Source organism: Entelurus aequoreus, linkage group LG11 (genome assembly GCF_033978785.1).
Source record: "Entelurus aequoreus isolate RoL-2023_Sb linkage group LG11, RoL_Eaeq_v1.1, whole genome shotgun sequence".
Lineage (NCBI taxonomy): Eukaryota > Metazoa > Chordata > Actinopteri > Syngnathiformes > Syngnathidae > Entelurus > Entelurus aequoreus.
The window spans coordinates 56,911,124-56,933,701 of record NC_084741.1 but is presented as its reverse complement, the minus strand read 5'-3'; the positions used below and the strand labels follow the sequence as shown (position 1 = coordinate 56,933,701).

Here is a 22,578-nt window from a genome sequence, read left to right as displayed (position 1 = left end):
CTAACATCTTGGTGTGTATGTCCTATAATAATGTTGACCTATAAAAACACCATTGTTAATGGTCAATTATTTTCATGTTGCTGCTGACGGTTTAACATGTTGTCTTAAACCAGGGCACTTTATTTCAGATTTTGTTCTTTTGTGTTTTGGTTAGCTGAAGAATTGAGCATAGCTAAATGTTTTTTAAAGAAGATTGGAGATTATATTTGACTTTTCTTCTATTATTTTTAAGGCTTTTTCAAAACACCTCTTGAATTGGGATCCTAATATGCAAAACCTCCGTTTCTTACTTGTTAGTACCTGTTTTTGTGTGTTCGGGATCCCCATCCATCCCGAAAACTGAAAAACAAGGCATGGTGGAGATATTTAGTTACATCAACGAATATTTCCATTTATGGGCTAGTTTATGGGCCAAACTATATCGGGATAGGAGTTTTGGTCCATATCACCCAGCCTATAATCGTGTTAGTGACAGTGCTAGCACACTTTAGGGTTGTTCTCTGTGTTTAATTGAGCGTTACAGTAGGTCTTATGATGGCATTGTGTTTATAAGTATGAGTGCACATGTGTACCTTTTTTGAGTGTTAATAATTAAATTGTGATATTTAAGACATTTCATACAAAAAATTTGCTGTGCTACTAATTGTTTTCATTTATTAGCACCGGTACTAATAGTAAAAAAGCAAAGCGTACCGGCGTACCGCACTGATAGAGAGTATCAGGTTGCTTTTGCCAGTTTTTATGTCACTGTATGTCGCACGTATGTGTTATAATGCCCATGCCAAGATAAGATGCAAAACTATTTTATCCCACCGTTTGTCTTTCCTCAAGCTCAGCTGGCCTCTGTCGATTGCTTTACTTAATGTCCAAATAACCTTGTGATGTCACAACATTGCCAGACAGAAGAACAAATCTTAAACTGCAATTTTCGAATTTTTGTTTGACTACTTTTGGATAGTTGGGTGTCATGTTTTTGTGTCATCTCAATTGCTCTGTTGATTGCTATTCTGAATGTTGCTGGGCCAGATTTGGTTTTGGAATTGGAATTGTATTATTATGGTATTATTATGTGTTATTTTGTTGGATTGATTAATAAAAAATGTAAAAAAAAACAAAATAAAAACTGCGGCCACGCTCAACGGCCAAACGCACAAACGTTATGCTTTGGCATTGTTTAACACAAATATCAAACATTGTAACAAGTCAGAAAAGACGAAAATCTTCATAAGTCCCCTTTCATGAACAGGTTTTTTTTTTAGTTGCAGCTGCAAATACACTTTCATCGCCGCAATGTCAAGAAAAAAAAAAACGGCATTAATTTTATTTCAATTGTAATCAAAGATCTGACAGGACAAATACAGCGTAACAGCATCTTGTTCCTGTTGAAAATGATTAATGTAATAAGCTGAATACAATATACTCCGCAGATTGGAAACTAAGATGAATGACCAGCACTCTGCAAGACATTTCCTGCATTATGTCTCAGGCATGTGTGTCTTATGAGATGATCAAAGACACTCCCCCCCCCCCCCCCCCCCCCCCATACCGATATAGAAGAAATCGGAATGTAGCGATGTAGTCCACATTTGAGTAATGACAGCATTCACATCTGTAGCAACCTTGCAGTAAGAATTATCAATTTGCTACCGTGTATCCCAGCGTGTTCCCAATCCCTAAATCTGTGGTCACATTGTAACCGCTCCCTTATGTGCTGCAGCTAACTTAAGATCACTTCGCTTTGCATCCATCTGTACAACAAATGCAACACTAACAAGGCCAAGAGGGCAGCACACCCTCAGGAGCACCACCACGGTCCTCCCTTTGATAAGTACTGAGCTTTATATTTTGCTCATTTGAAATGAAACACAACATTAAACTATTCATTAAAGTCAACTAAGGCTAATTATCCCTCATTTACTAAGTGCCCATATATACTTAAGCCCAGATGTGTCGATGAGTCAGTCAGTAGATAGCAAACCGCAGTGGGGGCTGTGCTAGTCTCTTAGTCCTGTGGTTTGCAGCAGCAAACCTTAATGCCTGTTTTGCTGCCTGGATGCATACCCTTATGACATCATTGGTCGGGACAAACCACAACGTTTAGAAAAACATGCGGACTGAGCCAGAAAAACTACAAATATTGATTTAGGTAAGGCTGCCTTGCATTAGCACCTTAAGTGTTGCACTGCAAGAGAGTCAATCAATCAAAGTGTATTCATATAGCCCTTAATCACAAGTGTCTCAAAGGGCTGCACAAGCCACAACAACATCCTCGGCTCAGATCCCACATCAGGGCAAGAAAAAACTCAACCCAATGGGATACAATGAGAAACCTTGGAGTCATTGCTTTCTTTCTTTTTTTGGTGTCTGATATTGCACCCTTAATCCCACTTGAATGACCTCTTTCTGATTTTTTCCAATTAAAAATCAGGTGTATTTTTTGTAAGAATCTTTTAGCGTGTAACTTTAAACTAGTAAACCTTTGCATAGGATGGTAAGAAACCATCTGGTCCTGTGTGGGGCCCGTTTTAACTTCCTCCAACTGAGTACACGCAATGGGTGACAACACATGGTGCAGCTGAAGTCAATGTACTTTTCTTTTTCAACTTCACTTCCAACCGACATAATGAAAGACTCCTCGACGTTCATCATGTCAGTCAACAAGATCGGCCAATTGTTTGTTGTCTTTAAGATTGTGTCATGCCAGGAAACAAGACATTTGTGTTGAAAATGTGTCTCTTTAATTATAATTTGTGGGTCTGTCAAAAATGAAGTGTTAACGCATGCGTTCAAGCGTCTTCTATTTGCCATTCTAATTGTTTTGTTGGCATTGAAGATTGTAACATTACCGATAGGCAGTTTGGCTAAGTCCGCTCTGAGTGCTACTTGAATAACTGTTTCCCCGTCACGTGCAGAAACGGTATCGAAATATGGCACCATTAAGATTTTGCGAAAATCGATAAACATTATTACAAATGGAATTTGGTCGGTAACTATAAAAGAACCAAATTCAGGACCAATCCATAGATGACAGTCAAATCTATTACACCTAAACTTTTCTGAATATAGGAACATACACTATATTGCCAAAAGTATTTGGCCACCCATTCAAATGATGAGAATCAGGTGTCCTAATCACTTGACCTGGCCACAGGTGTAAAAAATCAAGCACTTAGGCATGGAGACTGTTTCTGCAAACATTTGTGAAATAATGGGCTGCTCTCAGGAGCTCAGTAATTTCCAGTCTGGAACTGTCATAGGATGCCACCTGTGCAACAAATCCAGTCGTAAAAATATACTCGCTCCTAAATATTCCAAAGTCAACTGTTGGCTTTATTATAAGAAAATGCAAGAGTTTGGGAAAAACAGCAACTCAGCCACCAAGTGGTAGGCCACGTAAACTGACAGAGAGGGGTCAGCGGATGCTGAAGCGCATAGTGCAAAGAGGTCGCCGACTTTCTGCCCAGTCAGTTGCTACGGAGCTACAAAATTCATGTGACCTTCCAATTAGCCCACGTACAGTACGCAGAGAGCTTCATGGAATGGGTGTCCATGGCCGACCAGCTGCATCTAAGCCATACATCACCAAGTCCAATGCAAAGCGTCGGATGCAGTGGTGTAAAGCACGTCGCCACTGGAGACGCGTTCTCTGGAGTGATGAATCACACTTTTCCATCTGGCAATCTGATTGACGAGTCTGAGTTTGGAGGTTGCCAGGAGAATGATAGATTTCGGACTGCAATGTGCCAAGTGTGAAATTTGGTGAAGAAGGAGTTAGGGTGTGGGGTTGTTTTTCAGGAGTTGGGCTTGGCCTCTTAGTTCCAGTGAAAGACACTTTGAATGCTCCAGGATACCAAAACATTTTGGACAATTCCATGCTCCCAACCTTGTGGGAACAGTTTGGAGCGGGCCCCTTTCTCTTCCAACATGACTGTGCACCAGTGCACAAAGCAAGGTCCATAAAGACATGGATGACAGAGTCTGGTGTGGATGAACTTAACTGGCTTGCACAGAGTCCTGAACTGAACCCGATAGAACACGTTTGGGATGAATTATAACGGAGACTGAGAGCCAGGACTTCTCGACCAACATCAGCGTGTGACCTCACCAATGCGCTTTTGGAAGAATGGTCGAACATTTCTATAAACACACTCCGCAACCTTGTGGACAGCCTTCCCAGAGGAGTTGAAGCTGTAATAGCTGCAAAAAGTGGACCGACATCATATTGAACCCTATGGGTTAGGAATGGGATGGCACTTCAAGTTCATATGTGAGTCAAGGCAGGTGGCCAAATACTTTTGGCAATATATTGTAGATGGAGAAGCTACTTTTGCAGGGTCATCTTCAGTTCTTTGGCCTTCTCAGACCTGCTATGAAAGACCTTCTCCGAGGGGAACAACAGGCTGTCCTCGCTGACTACTTGCCACATTAATCACCTTGTCATTCATGCATGTTTAACCGGGACTTTTCCGCTTAGAGATGTTAATCTCCACGTCGGTTTTCACTTGAACTTATTGTCAGTAAAAGCGAGCATCAAAGAGCTAACCTGCATTTTAATCCCCCACATAATCGGCACCGGGTCATAGATAAGAAAATAATGACCGCACTAATCCCAACATTAGCTTTTTTGAGTTTGTATGTTTTCAGCCCGGAGAGGGAAAAAAGGTGGTGAGGAAAGAGAAGGACCGAGTGAGAGGGTGAATAAAAGTGTGTGACACGGAGTAACCTTGTTAGAGCGAAGTGACATTGTACAGAGAGCTACTTGAGAGTTGGTTGCCAAGATGAGCATCTTGGAAAGGATTGTGCCTCCCTATCCCTTTGCTTCTTTTTCCATCAGCTGTTTACTGCTGTGTTTCTGTAAATACTCCGTATGGAAGATTTGAATTAAAAGTTTTTTTTGATCCAACTTTTGGACTTCAGCTCACCTGACGTTGTCCCGCCCCGTGCATCTTAGTTACCGTTTGGAGACGTGTCAGTGGTTTGCACTTGAAGGAAAACACTATTCACTTTTTTATCTTTGCTTTCATCTATTTAATATTTAAACTATATTCTGTGCAGCACCTTGAATTATTTTCATTAAACGTATTTACTTAGTCTTAGACATTTTCATCGCTGTATGGCTTCCCTTTGCATGCACCATTACCGAGTGTCGACACTGATTATTCTCTGCATGTTCTTTTTTATGGCAAATAACTCACTGGGATTTACACACTTGCAATGTTCCACTCAGTCAGAACTCAATGTGTTTATTACAGTGAGTCATTCTTTAAATATAATTTGTACATTTTTATTACAGAATTTCCTTTTTTTTTTTTTTTACTATAGTTTCCTTCTTTAAATTCTTCTTCAAAATGCATTTTTAACATTTTTATTACAGTAATTTACTTTATTTTTTATTTACATTTTGACTACAGTGGGTCCTCCCTTAAATCATTTATTGTACTTATTTTATTGTAATTAATTTGTAATTTGTTGTTACAGTAATTTACTTTGTTTTAATTTACATTTTTACTACATTGAGTCCTCCCTGAGATTATTGATTGTATTTATATTTAGTATTTTTGTTGAGTATTACAGTAGAGTCTTTCTTGAAATTCTTCTTTAAATGCATTTTTTAAATTTTTATTGCAGTAATTTACTTTATTTTGTATTTACATTTTGACTACAGTGGGTCCTCCCTTAAATCATTTATTGTACTTATTTGTGTTGAGTATTACAGTAAGTTCTTCTTTAAATTGTTTTTTTAAATTAATGTGTCAATTTTTATTACAGTAATTTACTTTTTTTTTTTTAATTTACATTTTTACTACATTGGGTCCTCTCTGAGATTATTTATTGTATTTATATTCAGTATTTTGGTAGAGTATTACAGTAGTGTACTTCTTTAAATTCTTCTTTAAATGCATGTTTTACATTTTTATTACAGTAATTTACTTTTTTTTATTGTATTTACATTTTGACTACAGTGGGTCCTCCCTTAAATAATGTATTGTACTTATTTGTGTTGAGTATCACAGTAATTCTTTCTTTAAATTGTTTTTAAATTAATGTGTACATTTTTATTACAGTAATTAATTTTTTTATTTATTTTTTACATTTTTACTACATTGGGTCCTCCCTGAGATTATTTATTGTATTCATATTTAGTATTTTTGTTGAGTTTTACAGTAGTGTCCTTCTTGAAATTCTTCTTTAAATGCATTTTTTACATTTTTATTGCAGTAATTTACTTTATTTTGTATTAACATTTTGACTACAGTGGGTCCTCCCTTAAATCATTTATTGTACTTATTTGTGTTGAGTATTACAGTAAGTCCTTCTTTAAATTGTTTTTTAAATTAATTTGTAAATTTTTATAACAGTAATTTACTTTTTTTTTTTTAATTTACATTTTTACTACATTGGGTCCTCCCTGAGAGTATTTATTGTATTTATATTCAGTATTTTTGTTGAGTATTACAGTACTGTCCTTCTTGAAATTCTTCTTCAAAATGCATTTTTTACATTTTTATTACAGTCATTTACTTTATTTTTTATTTACATTTTGACTACAGTGGGTCCTCCCTTAAATCATTTATTGTACTCATTTGTGTTGAGTATTACAGTAAGTCCTACTTTTAATTGTTTTTTTTAATTAATTTGTAAATTGTTATTACAGTAATTTACTTTTTTTTTATTTACATTTTTACTACATTAGGTCCTCCCTTAGAGTATATATTGTATTTATATTTAGTATTTTTGTTGAGTATTACAGTAGTGTACTTCTTTAAATGCTTCTTTAAATGCATGTTTTACATTTGTATTACAATAATTTACTTCTTTTTTTTTTTTTTACATTTTGACTACAGTGGGTCCTCCCTTAAATCATGTATTGTACTTATTTGTGTTGAGTATCACAGTAAGTCCTTCTTTAAATTGTTTTTTCAATTAATTTGTACATTTTTATTATAGTAATTTACTTTATTTTTTTTAATTTACATTTTTACTACATTGGGTCCTCCCTGAGTATATTTAGTATTTTTGTTGAGTATTACAGTAGTGTCCTTCTTAAAATTATTCTTTAAATGCATTTTTTAAATTTTTACTACAGTAATTTACTTTATTTTTTATTTACATTTTAACTACAGCGGGTCCTCCCTTAAATCATGTATTGTACTTATTTGTGTTGAGTATTACAGTAAGTCCTTGTTAAAAAAAAAAGTTAAATTAATTTGTTCATTTTTATTCCAGTAATTTATTTAATTATTTTTATTTACAATTTTAGTACAGATTTGATTTGAATTAAACTTTTTTTTGGTCCAACTTTTGGACTTCAGCTCACCTGACGTTATCCCGCCCGTGCATCTTAGTTACCGTTTGGAGACGTGTCAGTGTATGTAACCTTTACCCAGGCATGTAAGTAAAAAGAATGCTGCCTGGCTACGTCTCCTTTTCCCTTCACAACATTACAAATGTATGTGTGAGGAGGCCCTTAATGGCTGCTAATCCAATTCCTACCACTGAAATCAAATCTTGCTGGCGCCAGCAGTTCTCTTTTTCCCTCACAAATGATAGCCCTGCAGTTTATGGAAGATATGAGCTGCTGAAAAAAAAACGGACTTTTACCTTTATGCAGTCCACTCCTGTGGATGTAAAACCTTCCTTTTTGTACTAGGAAGGCTTTAGAAGTGTGCCAAGTAAACCGATTGAGTAACAGGAGAAGGAGGGAGTTTACAGCGGTATAGGATCCCATGTACCGAATGTCCTAATGCCTTCTTGAGGTCAGCCATCGATTTTTCTCAAACCGCAAGCAAAGGAGATAAGATGATGCCTTTTATTCTTGCAACGCTGCCATCGCTGGTTGATGATGAAATCGTTTATGGCAGGTGTGTCAAACGTACGGCCCGAGGGCCGGATCAGGCCCGCGAACAGGTTTTATCCGCCCCGCGGGATGAGTTTGCTAAGTATAAAAATGTACCTGAACTTTTTGAATGAAAGAAACAGCTGTTCTAAAATTGTCCACTGGATGTCGCAATAACAATTTTGTAGATGATGCAACATATGTACAAAATAAACAACATGATGTTAGTACACCAGTCGAGGAAAATTATCAAACTACATGAATAACATCCTGTAATTTGATTCTGATACTTTTTTTTTGGTAACACTTTAGTATGGGGAACATATTCAACATTAATTAGTTGCTTATTAACATGCAAATTAGTAACATATTGGCTCTTAATTAGTCATTATTAAGTACTTATTAATGCCTTATTCTGCATGGCCTTATTATACAACCAACCCTAACCCAAACCCTCTAACCCTAACCCTAACCAAATAACTGTAAATTAAGTCTTTGTTACTTAGAATATGTTCCCCTAGTGTCCCAATAACTCTAAATTAAGTTTTTGTTACTTAGAATATGTTCCCCATACTAAAGTGTTACCAATTGTTTTATCTTGATAGATTAAAAATTAACACCAATGAATTGACTGATGAACATTATCACATAATTTATTCAGAAAGTATGACTAACGACAAATAAAGATAGAATACTATTATCCGCAACATGCAAGTGTAAAAAAAACAACAACATTATGATTTGTACAATTCCAGAATGTGCTTGGTCTATTTTTAAACAAAGAAAATAATCTGAAATTGTCTTTATTTTTAAGTTATAGTGCCGTAATTTTACCAGTCCGGCCCACTCGGGAGTAGATTTTTCTCCATGTGGGCCCCCGATCTAAAATTAGTTTGACACCCCTGGTTTAGGGTGCTCTTACAAACAATGCTTTGCCATTTTTGCGCAGGTCGTGGACACGGTTATATAGCCACATGTCACCATACTGGAACTTGTAGGAACTGGAAAGGACTTTGACATACAGACGTAATTTGTCATTGTGGGAAATCAACAAAGGTGCACATTTTTGCTCTCTGTTTCCATAATATTAAAGGCCATGTTGTATTCATAACATAATGAAATAAATTAAACCCTCAAATACAATGCCTGTTCTCTCTGCTGATTAGTGTGCATACTTGTGTACTTTCTGAGGAAATCTTAGGAGAGCTATAGTGAGACAATTACTCAAACCACTGTTACATATTCAACAGTATTTTAGCATTTCAACATGGCAACATGTAGGGTTGCGCGATATAGACAATATAAAAATTACTTAAATTTGGCTGACGATAAAGGTTATAATACTACTTCCGTATTCTGATAATGCATGTTGATGACACATTCTGTGTCCACTCAGATTTGACAGTGACAAGCCAACGACCGCACCCTCAATGGGATGTGGTGTCCTCCGTAGCAGCTAATGTGCCTTCTCCGTGCGAAGCTGCTTCAAAGTCACTAATCCTTGCCTCCATGGCGGCAAATAAAATATGTTTCCTGCAGTACAAGTATTATTATCACTGGAGGACGAGAAATATGTAAACATTAGGGGTGCTGCAAAAATATATTCACATCTAAATCACGATTCCTATTAAGATCCGATTCTAAGTTGATTCAAAATATTCAAGCAAATATTTTTGAAAAATATATATCTATAATATAACACATATGTATATTTATAATTATATATTATTAATAAAATGAATGAATGGATTATTAAGTGCACCTTTTAATTATTTAAATAAGTATATATATATATATGTATATATATATATATATATATATATATATATATATATATATATATATATATATATATATATATATATATATATATATATATATATATATATATATATATACATTAGTCCAGGTTTCTGTGGTTTATCCGTTATACAGTGCTCAATACCGTGGTAGAGCAGAGTATACGTTAGGTCAGGAAAAAACACTGAGGCTATTTCATCCCTACAAGCCTGTTTCGCAGGTTTCCCTGCTCTTCTAAAATCCCCTGAAGAGCAGGGAAACCTGCGAAACAGGTTTGTAGGGATGAAATAGTCTCTGTGTTTTTTCCTGACCTAACGTACAGTATATATATATATATATATATATATATATATATATATATATATATATATATATATATATATATATATATATATATATATATATATATATATATATATATATATATATATATATATATGTATATATATATATATATATTTCTGTATTTATTTGTTTATTTTTATTTATTTTTTTAAAGTTAAAGCCAGGACCTTTTGTAACCTGTTACCACTTTTAAAAAGGTTTCATTCATAGATGTATTTTTTTTTCATTAAGTAATATATTGAGAGAATTGGTTTTAATCGAAAATCGACTCTTGAGTCGAATCGGAACCACAGGAATCGGAACCAAAACAAACCTTGACTTGTTGAACGATTCCCATCCCTACAAAACATGCTCCATTAGACACCGTAGGAAGACACAATGAACCATGCTAACTGCTAAGCTAGAACTCTTGAATGTAAATGGGATGGATGGATCGATACAAATATCGACAGTAATGATTACAAGTATAATATCAGTATATCGCCGATACAACAGTGTTTACACGGCTACGTTTTGTCACCACAAAATAGTTTTTGTTATCAATTTAGGGAATAAGTTTGTGGATACAAAAACCAAAGGATTTAAATCTGAGCCAATAGCAGTTTCTGTTTATGTTTAGTTATTTGGCACAATTTACTTTATTTTGCGCAACACTGAATGTATAAAAAGCGAATAGGGAAAAAAAAAATATATATTTTTACTACGTTTTTTTGTAGATTAAAAGTGTAAATCATTCAATATTCTTGAAAATGTTAAGTATCAGTAACGGTAGTGGTATTGCCGGGTAACTGTGAATCGATACGTAACCATTAGAAGAATAAGGGTTTATTACATTTTAGATAGAACCCTGTTTCAACAGAAAGTAACCAGTTGGTAAGAGTAAATTTGCAAGTAGATTAATAATAGTTTTGAGAAAATAATACAACCAGAAATGACACAATATGGTACCACATACGTCAGCAGCTCAATAAGGAGCCACTCTGAAATGGTTCTATATGCCAAATAATATATATCCATTTTCCAATGATACTAATGTCGAGAGAGTATTCGTACGACTGATTATATTTCAGTGCCTCCGTTTGACATGTTCTGCAAATATCTATCAATCAACACAGCATAGTAATAATATGATCCTTGTAATAGTTGGTAAGGTTGGATCTTTTTCATGCATGTGTCTTGATTTTCACAGAGCGCCTCTAATGGAAAAAAAAAAAAAAAAAAAGAGAAGGAAAATGATGGGAAGAAGCGGGAAAGCTGTTCCAAGTATTTTTTGAGAAATGTCCAACACAGTGCGTGTATAGAAGTTATGCAGTTAAAAAAGCTATGATCAATTCTGCTTGTTGGTTTGCCAGCAGAAAACATATTTCTCAAGTTTATGATATAGGAGTTTAGAAAGAGTGGCACACAGGCGTAATGTGCACGTTACACACACACACACACACATGAACATAAAAGTATCCCACAAAAGGTCATATTTGACAGCAATAAACAAAGGCCGCACCACAACCTCTGCTTCTGATTTTCTACACAAAACATTTTGATTTGCACTTGAGATTTTTTGTTTATTTGTTTGATTCATACTTTCATTTCAAACTGAAATGTAAATGTCAAGCTGGCAGAAAAAGATGGTATCTGTAAAGGAAAACTAAACATTGGTGGAATAGGTTTCTGCTGTGGCGATAGCAAACGTCGCCAGAACGGAAAGAATTGCCAACAAGGGGGTTTTAATTTCATTATAAGAGCCATTCTCTTTTGATTATTTTATATCGTAAATGCTTTAATAGGTTCTGTGCCTTCCAAGACAAAACTGTCTTTACATTCCATGAGATTTATGAACGTGTCCTTAGTTTTGAAAGTGCCTAATCGTTTATTTCCAGGTAAATTAAACAGTTTCCTCTGTGAACTCCGGTAATCAGCTTAAGTGATTACATCAGTCTTAAATATAAAATGATGAAAGTGTACAGAATGCATTGCGTCCTAAGGAAGGGGAAAAAAAGAATTAAATGAGAGTTCTTGGACAGATATCATATGATAAATCATGTCTGATTATATCAGAAGCCATGGAAGAAAGGGTTTATGTGGAGATTGGTTGCCCTCTAGCTGCCAACACTGAGAATTTTGAGTGATGACATGCGGTTTTGAAATTGCTGTGGGGGTACTGTCGTGTCATCCGTCACTTCACAGAGTTTAGGCCAAATGTCTCAACGCACGACATGGATAATAGTTGTATTCATGGTTGTATTAATAGTTCAAGTAATGGCAAGGTTAAGTGCGCAGTGGATCTTGACAAAGTCCTTACAGTATCTTGAAAAGTCTGGTGATATGTGGCATTATCATTTAGAAGTGATGACAGGGATCATCACATCATGGTATGTATTTTTTTTGTAATCTCTCTGTAATTGCTTCCATAACGTTCTCTTCTACTTACCAGAATGTTTTATATCCCATGTGCAAGATGCCAATTTTGCTTGTACATGGCAATGGAGCTGTCATCAATGTTGTTGTAGACTGCTATCCCATAAGTAATGTAGGAATGGAAAGAACAGCGTAAGAAAAGGAGAGAACAATGAAGTTTGGAAAACAAATGTTTTAAAGCTGAGACATAGTTTTTTTTTTAATGTTCTGTGCTTACTGTGCCAAACTCAAAAAGGTGCTAAGAATATTAAACAAAATACAACATTTCACATGGAGTAGAGATTGACTGCTCTTTGGAGAGAGCCGAATCTTGAGTGATTCCTCTCAAAGAGTAATTTTTTTATAATCATTATTATTAGTAGTAGTATTTTATATATATTTTTTTTAATATTAGGGAAACAATCACTAACCGCAGTTACAAGACAAGATTTGGATCAAAATGATTCAAACTAAAATAACAGTTGGATTATTTTTAGTGGAAATTATTCTGAAGAGTTAATTATAATTTATTAAATGTAAGTAAATGTAAGCTATGATTTATTATAATGCGGTTTTAAATGATACCTGACTAAGGATGAATGGAATGTGTTTCCTGTAGGAAAAGATGGCCTATTACTGGAGAAAACAATATTTTTTTAGTAAAACATGGGACCAAAAGTCTTGGAATATGCAGGTTTCTATTACTCCAGAGAGCCGGCGTCCTCTGCAGTGGACATTTGCGTTGTGCAAAACAGGTCTTTTTAAAAAAAATAAAATTTAAGACCACAAACGAATGTCCACTGCAGAGGATGAGGGTTCCCAGGAGGATACAAATGTAAATAAAACTAATAGATTAGGACATGGATGCTTACTGTTGTGTGTACACCTAAACTATTTTACAAACTACTTGACTTTCCTTTAATTTCAAATGCAAATATTGACAGGCAAGCTACTATCTCCTCCCCTAAGTTGATCTGCATGAATTGTCTATATACAGTATCTGCGTTTACGTGAATGGAGCGTGCTGTGGACACCTCAAACTCGGCGATGTCATTCGTATTGGTATATGTGAAGGTGTAACAGATGTCACCCATTGTGGCTGTACAAAAGCAACCGTATTTTTCGCACTAAAAGGTGCACTTAAAATCCTTTATTTTTCTTAAAAGTGTGATTGATGTACGGATTCATTCTGGTTGTGCTTACCGACCTCGAAGCAATTTTATTTGGTGTGTTGTGTAATAATAAGTGTGACCAGTAGATGGCCGTCACACAAAACAAAACTTTGTCTAATTGAGAATATAGAACATTACACATGCCGCTTAAAATTCTGTCAAAATGTATATATTACGAATTTGGTTAGGCTACGAAGCCACACCGCTTCATTAATTGTTGGCGCATTACGGCTACCGTAGTCTCAACGTACGGGTATTATTATGGTGTTTGTATAAGGACACCAAAATGGCACCTATTGGGGACATATTATCTGGCATTTTGTTTCGCAATATTATGCAAAACCAACTTTTCTTACATGTCAGTACCTGCTGATGTGTTTTGGGATCTGCATTAAGTCCCGAAAGTGCATAAGTTCCGAATATTTACGTTGTAGTCCTCGCCGTAGTCAATAAGCTCCTTCTTTTTCTCCATCCTCTTGTTGGGGGGCATTCATCCTCCGCTGTTGCCATTTCTAATATAAAGTAGCAGACAGTTCTGACATATAACTCGCTATGGAAGTGCTAAAAACTACCAGCACAACAAAGTTGACAGGGAAAAGACGCTGTCGAACTAAAGCCACGTAAATAAGACCCGCATCCTGAAGAGACTGTCAGAAAGCGGCTTGAAGATGGTCTGTAAAACATAATCTGGCAACATTTTAACCAAAGAACCAGCATTAAATGTTATGTAGATCAGTGTTTTTCAACCTTTTCTGAGCCAAGGCACATTTTTTTTCATTGAAAAAATCCCGAGGCACACAGACACCACCAGCAGAAAACATAAAAATCGAAACTCAGCAGCCAATATTGACTATAAAAAGTCGTTCTTGCAATTGTTGGATATGAATTGAAACCATAACCAACCATGCATCAATATAGCTCTTGTCTCAAAATAGGTGTACTGTCACCACCTGTCACATCACGCCGAAACTTGTTTTGAAGTTTTTGGTGTTTTCCCGTGCGTAGTGTTTTAGTTCTTTTCTTACGCTCCTATTTTTGGTGACTTTTCCTGTTTTGTTGGTATTTTCCTGTAGCTGTTTCATGTCTTCCTTGAACGCTATTCCCCGCACCTGCTTTGTTTTCGCAATCAAGACTATTGAAGTTGTGGGGATGTTGTTGATTGGCATGTCATGTTCGGATGTACTTTGTGGACGCCGTCTGCTCCAGACGCTGTAAGTCTTTGCTGTCGTCCAGCATTCTGTTATTGTTTACTTTGCAGCCAGTTCAGTTTTAGCTTAATTTTGCATAACCATCCCTAAACTTCAATGGATTTTCTTAGCGGCAGTCGCCTTTTGTTTATTTTTGGTTTAAGCTTAAGATACCTTTTTACTGCACACTGCCTCCCGCTGTCGTCTGCATATTGTGATCACGACAAACATCTACAAAACAATTAGCTACCTGCTGCCAGTTACAGATATGGAAGACTATTACATGGTTACGCTGCCGAGCTCTAGACAGTGCAGACACTCAACAACGGCACATTTGCGGATTATAATTACTGGTTTGCAAAAAATATTTTTAACCCAATTAGGTGAAATTACATAATCTCCCACAGCACACCCAACTGTATCTCACGGCACACTAGTGTGCCGCGGCACAGTGGTTGAAAAACACTGATGTAGACCACAAGGAAGTGTTTTAAATGTAGGGGAATTATAATGCACCTTATAATCCAGTGCGCCTTTTGTATGAAAATAGACCAGAATAGACCTGCTCATCGGCAGTGCTCCTTATAATCCAGTGTGCCCTATGGCAGTGGTGGGGGGGGGAGGGGGTGTTTGTTTTTGTGGGGTTTTTCCATAAAGAAATACAATCATGTGTGTTTACGGACTATATCCCTGCAGACTGTATTGATGTATATTGATATATGATCTATATATTGTGTTTTTTATGTTGATTTAATTTAAAAAAAAATTTTTATTTTTTTTTAATTTTTTTTTATTATTATTTTTTTATTATTTCTTGTGCGGCCCGGTACTAATCTGTGGTTGGGGACCACTGCCCTATGGTCCAAAAAATATGATATATTGGGCACACAATGTAGGCAATTTATTTAAATGAACGACTATCAACTGCGAATCAGTTGGCATTGTTCACTGAAAAGAGCCGTTTTAAAGACTCGACTCGTTTGCAAACATCTCAACGATAGAGCTGTAAATTCTTCATTTATTTACCTTTCCAACAGTTTCCGGACACGTAATCTTGTTTCCAAGGAAATGAGCGTTACATGTTGAAGAAGGAGTTTAATGGTGCACCAGTTTTTTTTTTTTTTTTACAGCTGTCTAAAGTAATTCAAATTGAGTCGATTCACTGAAAGTGTTGTTTACCAGGAACCTAGCAACAATGTTTTTCAATGAAAATTGCCTTTTTTAAATGGCTAGGAAAATTCCCCTGGAAGCCAAATGCCTTCCAGGTCCAGGTTTGCTTCAACAAACATTCTTGCGCCGTAAGCCATGCTAAAAATCTAAAGTGGCATCAGTTAAGCAAGTGTACAAAGTTTTTCCGCTCACATTCTTCCCTGTCAGAGCGTACAATTTGGATGTGAACATTTCTCACAGGGCAAAGCTGCGTGTGAGAAGCTTTACGGCCACAGCTTAAACGGGCAAAATAACCAATTGAGATTAATTGCAGGAAATAGCCGTAAGATGGTTTGATTTTTTTTGCGTGCATCGGTATTATTCATTGCGTGTCGGCCTAAACAAGTGCAAGTTTTACTCCGGGAATGGGCACTCGGTGTGTTCTTCAAAAGGCAATTAGAGATCATGCCGTTTTGCACACGCTTACTTATTTTTTCGTGAGAATGGGCTTGAACAAGTGCAATAATGAGACCCAGAATAAGCCATTGAAAACCTTCCCAAGACTTATTTAGTCCACCATTTCCTTTTGCCTCGCTAACTAAATGACCCGTGGCAAGCCCTGTTTCTATGTGTTCTACATCAACACCCAGTTTGGGTCTCACTCTACTTTCCCCGACCCATTACACTTTATTATACCTTAAATTACCTCACACTGACTCGGTCTTTCATAAATCGTTCTCACACACACAAACGCACCTCGTTATCTTGTTAGTGGCCTTTGCAGCCATATTGTAGCCTTGTGGTTTGCTAGGCCAGTGTTTTTCAACCACTGTGCCGCGGCACACTAGTGTGCCGTGAAATACAGTCTGGTGTGCCGTGGGAGATTATGTAATTTCACCTAATTGGGTTAAAAGTATTTTTTGCAAACCGGTAATTATAATCCGCAAATGTGCCGTTGTTGAGTGTCTGCACTGTCTGGAGCTCGGCAGCGTAACCATGTAATACTCTTCCATATCAGTAGGTGGCAGCAGGTAGCTAGTTGATTTGTAGATGTTTGTCGTGATCACAATATGCAGACGACAGCGGGAGGCAGTGTGCAGGTAAAAAGGTATCTTAAGCTTAAACCAAAAATAAAGAAAAGGCGAGTGCTGCTAAGAAAAGCCATTGAAGCTTAGGGATGGTTATGCAAATTGAAACTAAAACTGAACTGGCTGCAAAGTAAACAAAAACCGAATGCTGGACGGCAGCAAAGACTTACAGCGTGTGGAGCAGACGGCGTCCACAAAGTACATCCGTACATGACATGACAATCAACAATGTCCCCACAAAGAAGGATAGCGTCCGCACAACTTCAATAGTGTTGATTGCTAAATACAAAGCAGGTGCGGGGAATAGCGTTCAAGGAAGACATGAAATTGCTACATGAAAATACCAACAAAACAGGAAAAGCCACCAAAAATAGGAGCGCAAGATCAGAACTAAAACACTACGCACGGGAAAACACCAAAAACATGTGCAATTATTGCACTTATTTTGCACACACGGACGTGTGTGTGCAGGTATTATTGCACAGGTTAGCGTACATAGTTGTGATTATGTACGCAATATTTCACAACATTTGCAGACATAAAGCCTGCTCAGTGGCCTTGTGGTTAGACTGTCCGCCCTGAGATCGGTAAGTCGTGAGTTCAAACCCCGGCCGAGTCATACCAAAGACTGTAAAAATGGGACGCATTACCTCCCTGTTTGGCACTCAGCATCAAGGGTTGGAATTGGGGGTTAAATCACCAAAATTATTCCACTGCTGCTGCTCAATGCTCCCCTCACCTCCCAGGGGGTGGAACATGGGGATGGGTCAAATGCAGAGGGTAATTTCACCACACCTAGTGTGTGTGTGACTTTAACTTTAACTTAAAAGTGTATGTAAGCAGACAGGGTCACAAGACTGGGTTTGTTACCAGCAACACTCCCCCTACACACACCCCCAAAAAATAACCCACACATTAAAAAAATACCATTATATATTACATGTGATAATACAACACATCCAGATTAATTTTGAGTACAGTTTTGACTTTAAAGTAACCACAGTTTCAGATGCATATTGAAAAAAGTAAGCGTTTGTAAGTCTTGTACGTTACTAAGTATCGTGTTCCATAAGTGTGATATATACTGTATATGAAAAAACGAATTGCCAAAAATAAGTTTTTCTGAATGGGACCACACAGTCACCTCTCAATCATGATCTAGTCGATCCATTTAGGTTTGTCCTTATAAAATATTTTAGTGGAGGTGGAGCTCGTCCATTGAGAATTTTGTTGACTAAGGAAGCATCTGCATAATTTAGTTTCCTTAAAATTTTACGATGATGGTTTGGGTTGGGTTTATTGTCCAAGACTTTTAGAGCTCCCTTGTATGCAATTTAGACAGGCTTTAATGTGGACTTGCAAGCTGATGCCCAAGTTGTTATACAGTAGTAATTAGTGACATGATCATTGCCTTTAGATATCATTTTGCAGAGTCAAGAGTTGTTATTTCCGAGATATCTAAAATTCGACTGGTTGTATTTTGATCTATTCAGTTTTTTTGTAAACTTGTTTAAAGTTCAATGATCATTCCTAGGCATTTAAACTCCTGTACAACTCCAAGCTTTGTTCCATTTAAATACACATCAGTATTAGGGTTGTACGGTATACCGGGTATTAGTATAGTACCGCGATACTAATCAATCATTTTCGGTATTATACCGCCTCTGAAAAGTACCTTTCTGGCTAGCGGCTAAAGTCCAGCCCCAGTCGGCAGTGTTTTAGCTACTTCTAAATCACTAATCCTCGCCTTCATGGTGACAAATAAAGTATGTTTCTTACAAGTATCATCCCTGCAGGACGAGGAATAGCTAAACATGCTTCACTACACACCGTAGCTCACCAGCGTCAACATGTAAACAAACGCCATTGGTGGATCTACACCTAACATCCACTGTAATAATACCAAGTTCAGGAACGTATCTAGTCGATACTACTATGATTGCGTCGATATTTTTTGGCATCACAACATTTGTATATTATGTTTATAAACTCAGGAAATATGTCCCTGGACACATGAGGACTGTGAATATGACCAATGTATGATCCTGTAACTACTTGGTATCAGATTGATACCCAAATTTGTGGTATCATCCAAAACTAATGTAAAGTATCAAACAACAGAAGAATACATGATTATTACATTTTAACAGAAGTGTAGATAGCACATGTTAAAAGAGAAAGTGAGCAGATATTAACAGTAAATGAACAAGTAGATTAATAATACATTTTTACAGCTTGTCCCTTATAATTTTGACAAAATAATAGAATGGAAAATGACACAATATGTTACTGCATACCTCTGCAGCTAAGTTAGGAGCCTTTGTTTGCTTACTTACTAATAAAAGACAAGTTGTCTTGTATGTACCGTAAGATTCTTTGTTAAAATAAAGCCAATAATGCAATTTATTGTGGTCCCCTTTATTTAGAAAAGTACAGAAAAGTTTCGAAATAATATTGGTACTGGTACCAAAATATTGGTATCAGGACAACACTAATCAGGATATATGTCAGCTTTTGCCCTCTTGGAAAAAAAAATACAAACTGTTTTTGACTAGAAAGGTTCAACCAGTTTGACACTTTGGAAATAGCAGCTGGTTTTATGGTGGGGATCTGTGGATCCTGGTTGGAGGCCATCGCAAATAGCACTTACACAAACTATGTACAACCACAATGAGTTAATAAATGAATACATTTCCGTCTCTTGTTTTCCCCCAGGGGGCTCAGGGAAGCACCGATCCAAAGAACCAAAGAAGAAGAATAAGCAGAGGCTGCGGTTCCGTGCCCAGAACCAACACAGCGACCACTTGGCCTCTGCGCGCTCCAGCCAGTGAGGGCTTCAAAAAACGACGGACTCACCATTGAACAAAAAATAACCAACGCCAAGCTGCTAGCTGCGACCATGCTTCGACTGACAAACATCACCAACACCGACAACCTCTCCTGCCTATCTTACCTCCGCCAAACCCCCCGCCGCCTCCTTCCCCTCACCTGCCTGAACGGACTCGCCAAAATGTGTGTCTAATATAGAATATCAGCACCAACCCACTAAACACATACTTCATGCCCCTGCCTCCCGCTGCTTCCCCCTCCAGCCGTGTGACTCCATCCCTGCAACCCCACCCTACGCCTCGCCTTGCGGACCTTCAAAGCTGACATGACTGAACTCATTTCCCGTCATTAACAATGTCATTACCTGTCCGGGGTTACAGAGGACGGGAGGCGGCGAGCAAAGACTGCGAGGGTGGGTGAGCCAATTAGACGGAGGCGGAAAAGGAAACGTATAGGGAGAGCGTTGGCGAGCTGTAGAAGGTAAGGCGGTTCAGTCAACACAGAGGAGGGAAAACTAGAGAGGAGGGAATAAAGATGGAGGTGGAAGAGGTTCGGGATTGGGCTGAGGAAAGTGAGCTTGACAGCCAAGAAGGCAAAACTTGGGCTGGAAGAGACTCTATTTTGTTGCTATATTTATGTCAAAGCTACCCTCACCTTTCCGTGCAGACGGAAACGGAGCGCTCCCATGTGTGGCCTTTTATGTTCTGTACATTTCTGAGAGTAATATTAAAATAAATGACCACGCAGAGTTGCAAAGTATTTTATTCCCAGCACAAACTGGCCGCTGTATTGCTCGAACTGTATAGTGTGGATAAGAATAAAAAACAACATTTAGTTCCCAGCATGGCAAGAGACACAGTTGTACATAGTTTGTGGGATTATGACAGCTTCTTACTGTATGTTCAGTACTGACTTCATTCTAAATGTTGCAGAAATGAAAGGCTGTAATAGCAACGTTGCAGATTAAAATAATTAAAGACAAATAATAAACATAGCCGTCACATAGATATTTCATTTATATAGTCTATATTTGATTTATTTATTAATTTTATTTTTTACTTTTTTTCTTCAATGACTTTTTTTTTTTTTTTTTTGCCTCATACTGTTACTCTAATATGTTGCAATATTCTTTGTCATATTGTGCATATCTTCAAAATGCCTTTTTCTTCTGATGCAAGCATTGTATTCCATCCGTTTGACCACATCTACTGATTTCACTGTGTCAAAGAAGAAGCAACAATGAGGTATACAACTCTCCTTTGATATATTCTGAGTTTATTCATTAGATGCCAGCAAATGTATGGTCATAGGACTGCATATGTGTACGTTGTGTTTTATTAAACCACATTTCATGTGACTGTATGATGAATACTTTGTGTCACTGTCTATGGCTCTAATATACAGTATGTGGCTAAACTCTCAAAGTGTCGTCCTGTTATGTGGTTTTAAAGATATTTAGGAAATCAATTTTCCAGCCAAATAATTGAACGCCGACAGCTAGGTTTTAATAGCATCACCGTGTTGTGATGGGTTTTTACAGTAGGCAAGGGATTCATATGGCTGCTGAAAATAATGGACAGCGCCACTCTACATGACAACTGATATTGTGGTAAAAGTTAGAATTGCCACAAAACACATTTATGTATATCTGCCTTCTGGCAGATAAAGTGGATAGTGCACCCCCCCAATTCGTCACGTTTCTTGTGTCAGGTAAACGGCGACAAATGGGGCCATATGAATCCTTTTTCTACTGTAACACAAGTGGACATCCTTTTATGAAGAAGTGACATGAACATGTTTGACATTCAAACTGTGGCTTCTTTAGCATAAAGCCACGCTGTGACAACAGTGTTCCCTCGCCAATCTGTGGTTCAATGACTACGGTCTCAGTGCATTGAACATTTAAAAATTGAATATTCATATTTGTATACATTTATTCTAACATGTATTTGATATTACTGGCCGTCTAGCGCATGTAGTAACGAAGCTCCCTTTGGTCTCGTGACATCATACATGATGGCGGATGGCAGACAAATCACAGCACACTGGGTTTTCCTGGCAGGTCATTGGCTCAGCCACAACGAGCCTCATGTTTGCTAGTGTTAAATTTGTAGACTAAAAATGTTTTTTTGTCAGTTTTTACCTTTTTTTTTTTTACAAAAATGTGTTTCAGTTATTTTTTAGCCAACTAAATTGACTGAGTTTTAGTAGACTAAAATTACAGTAAATTTAGTCAACTAAAACATAAAAATATAAAGGCTCACGCATCTTTGAAGTTGTCTTGAAAGCACTTTTGTCAAGGTTATTGCAGAGCATCTCAACAACTAAATTTACAACAAGACTTGTTTTAGTCAAGGTTGTTGACGATAACTAAGACAAACATTTTTAGTGAAGAAGCCAAACGTTTCGCTCATTATCATGTAGCTAGTTGTTTAGCATCATCATCTGTGAGCACCAACATAAAATGTCATATGGTAGTTAATTTCATAAGAGTGTAGAAAGTGTGTGAAGGGGTTATAAAGACTTCAAATGTGTGCATGAGTCATTATAAATCGTAAAATAAATAGTGTCCATACTTGGCAAAAAATTCACCTACCATGTAACGCTCGCGGTAGACGAGGGAACATTGTACTGACTTATTAGAGAACAATGCCAGACACTTTATTAAAGACAATTGCATGATTTGTTCTATGCCATCTAGAGTAACAGTCTTCCTCTTTTTGTAAATGTTCCCAAAGAAGAAATACACAGGAGAGTAATAGAATACAATTGAGAGT

The 22,578-nt window shown here is 37.0% G+C and overlaps 1 protein-coding gene across 1 annotated transcript in view; it reads left to right on the top strand.

Moving 5' to 3' along the window:
• The window catches only part of rspo2 (R-spondin 2), a 121,686-nt gene extending 100,405 nt beyond the window's left edge, over nucleotides 1-21,281 (top strand). The window contains exon 6 of the mRNA XM_062063587.1: nucleotides 19,688-21,281. Within this exon, the coding sequence (XP_061919571.1) occupies nucleotides 19,688-19,803 (116 nt within the window). The 3' untranslated portion in view covers nucleotides 19,804-21,281. The remainder of the gene's footprint in view (nucleotides 1-19,687) is intronic.
• The last annotated feature ends 1,297 nt before the right edge of the window (nucleotides 21,282-22,578 follow it).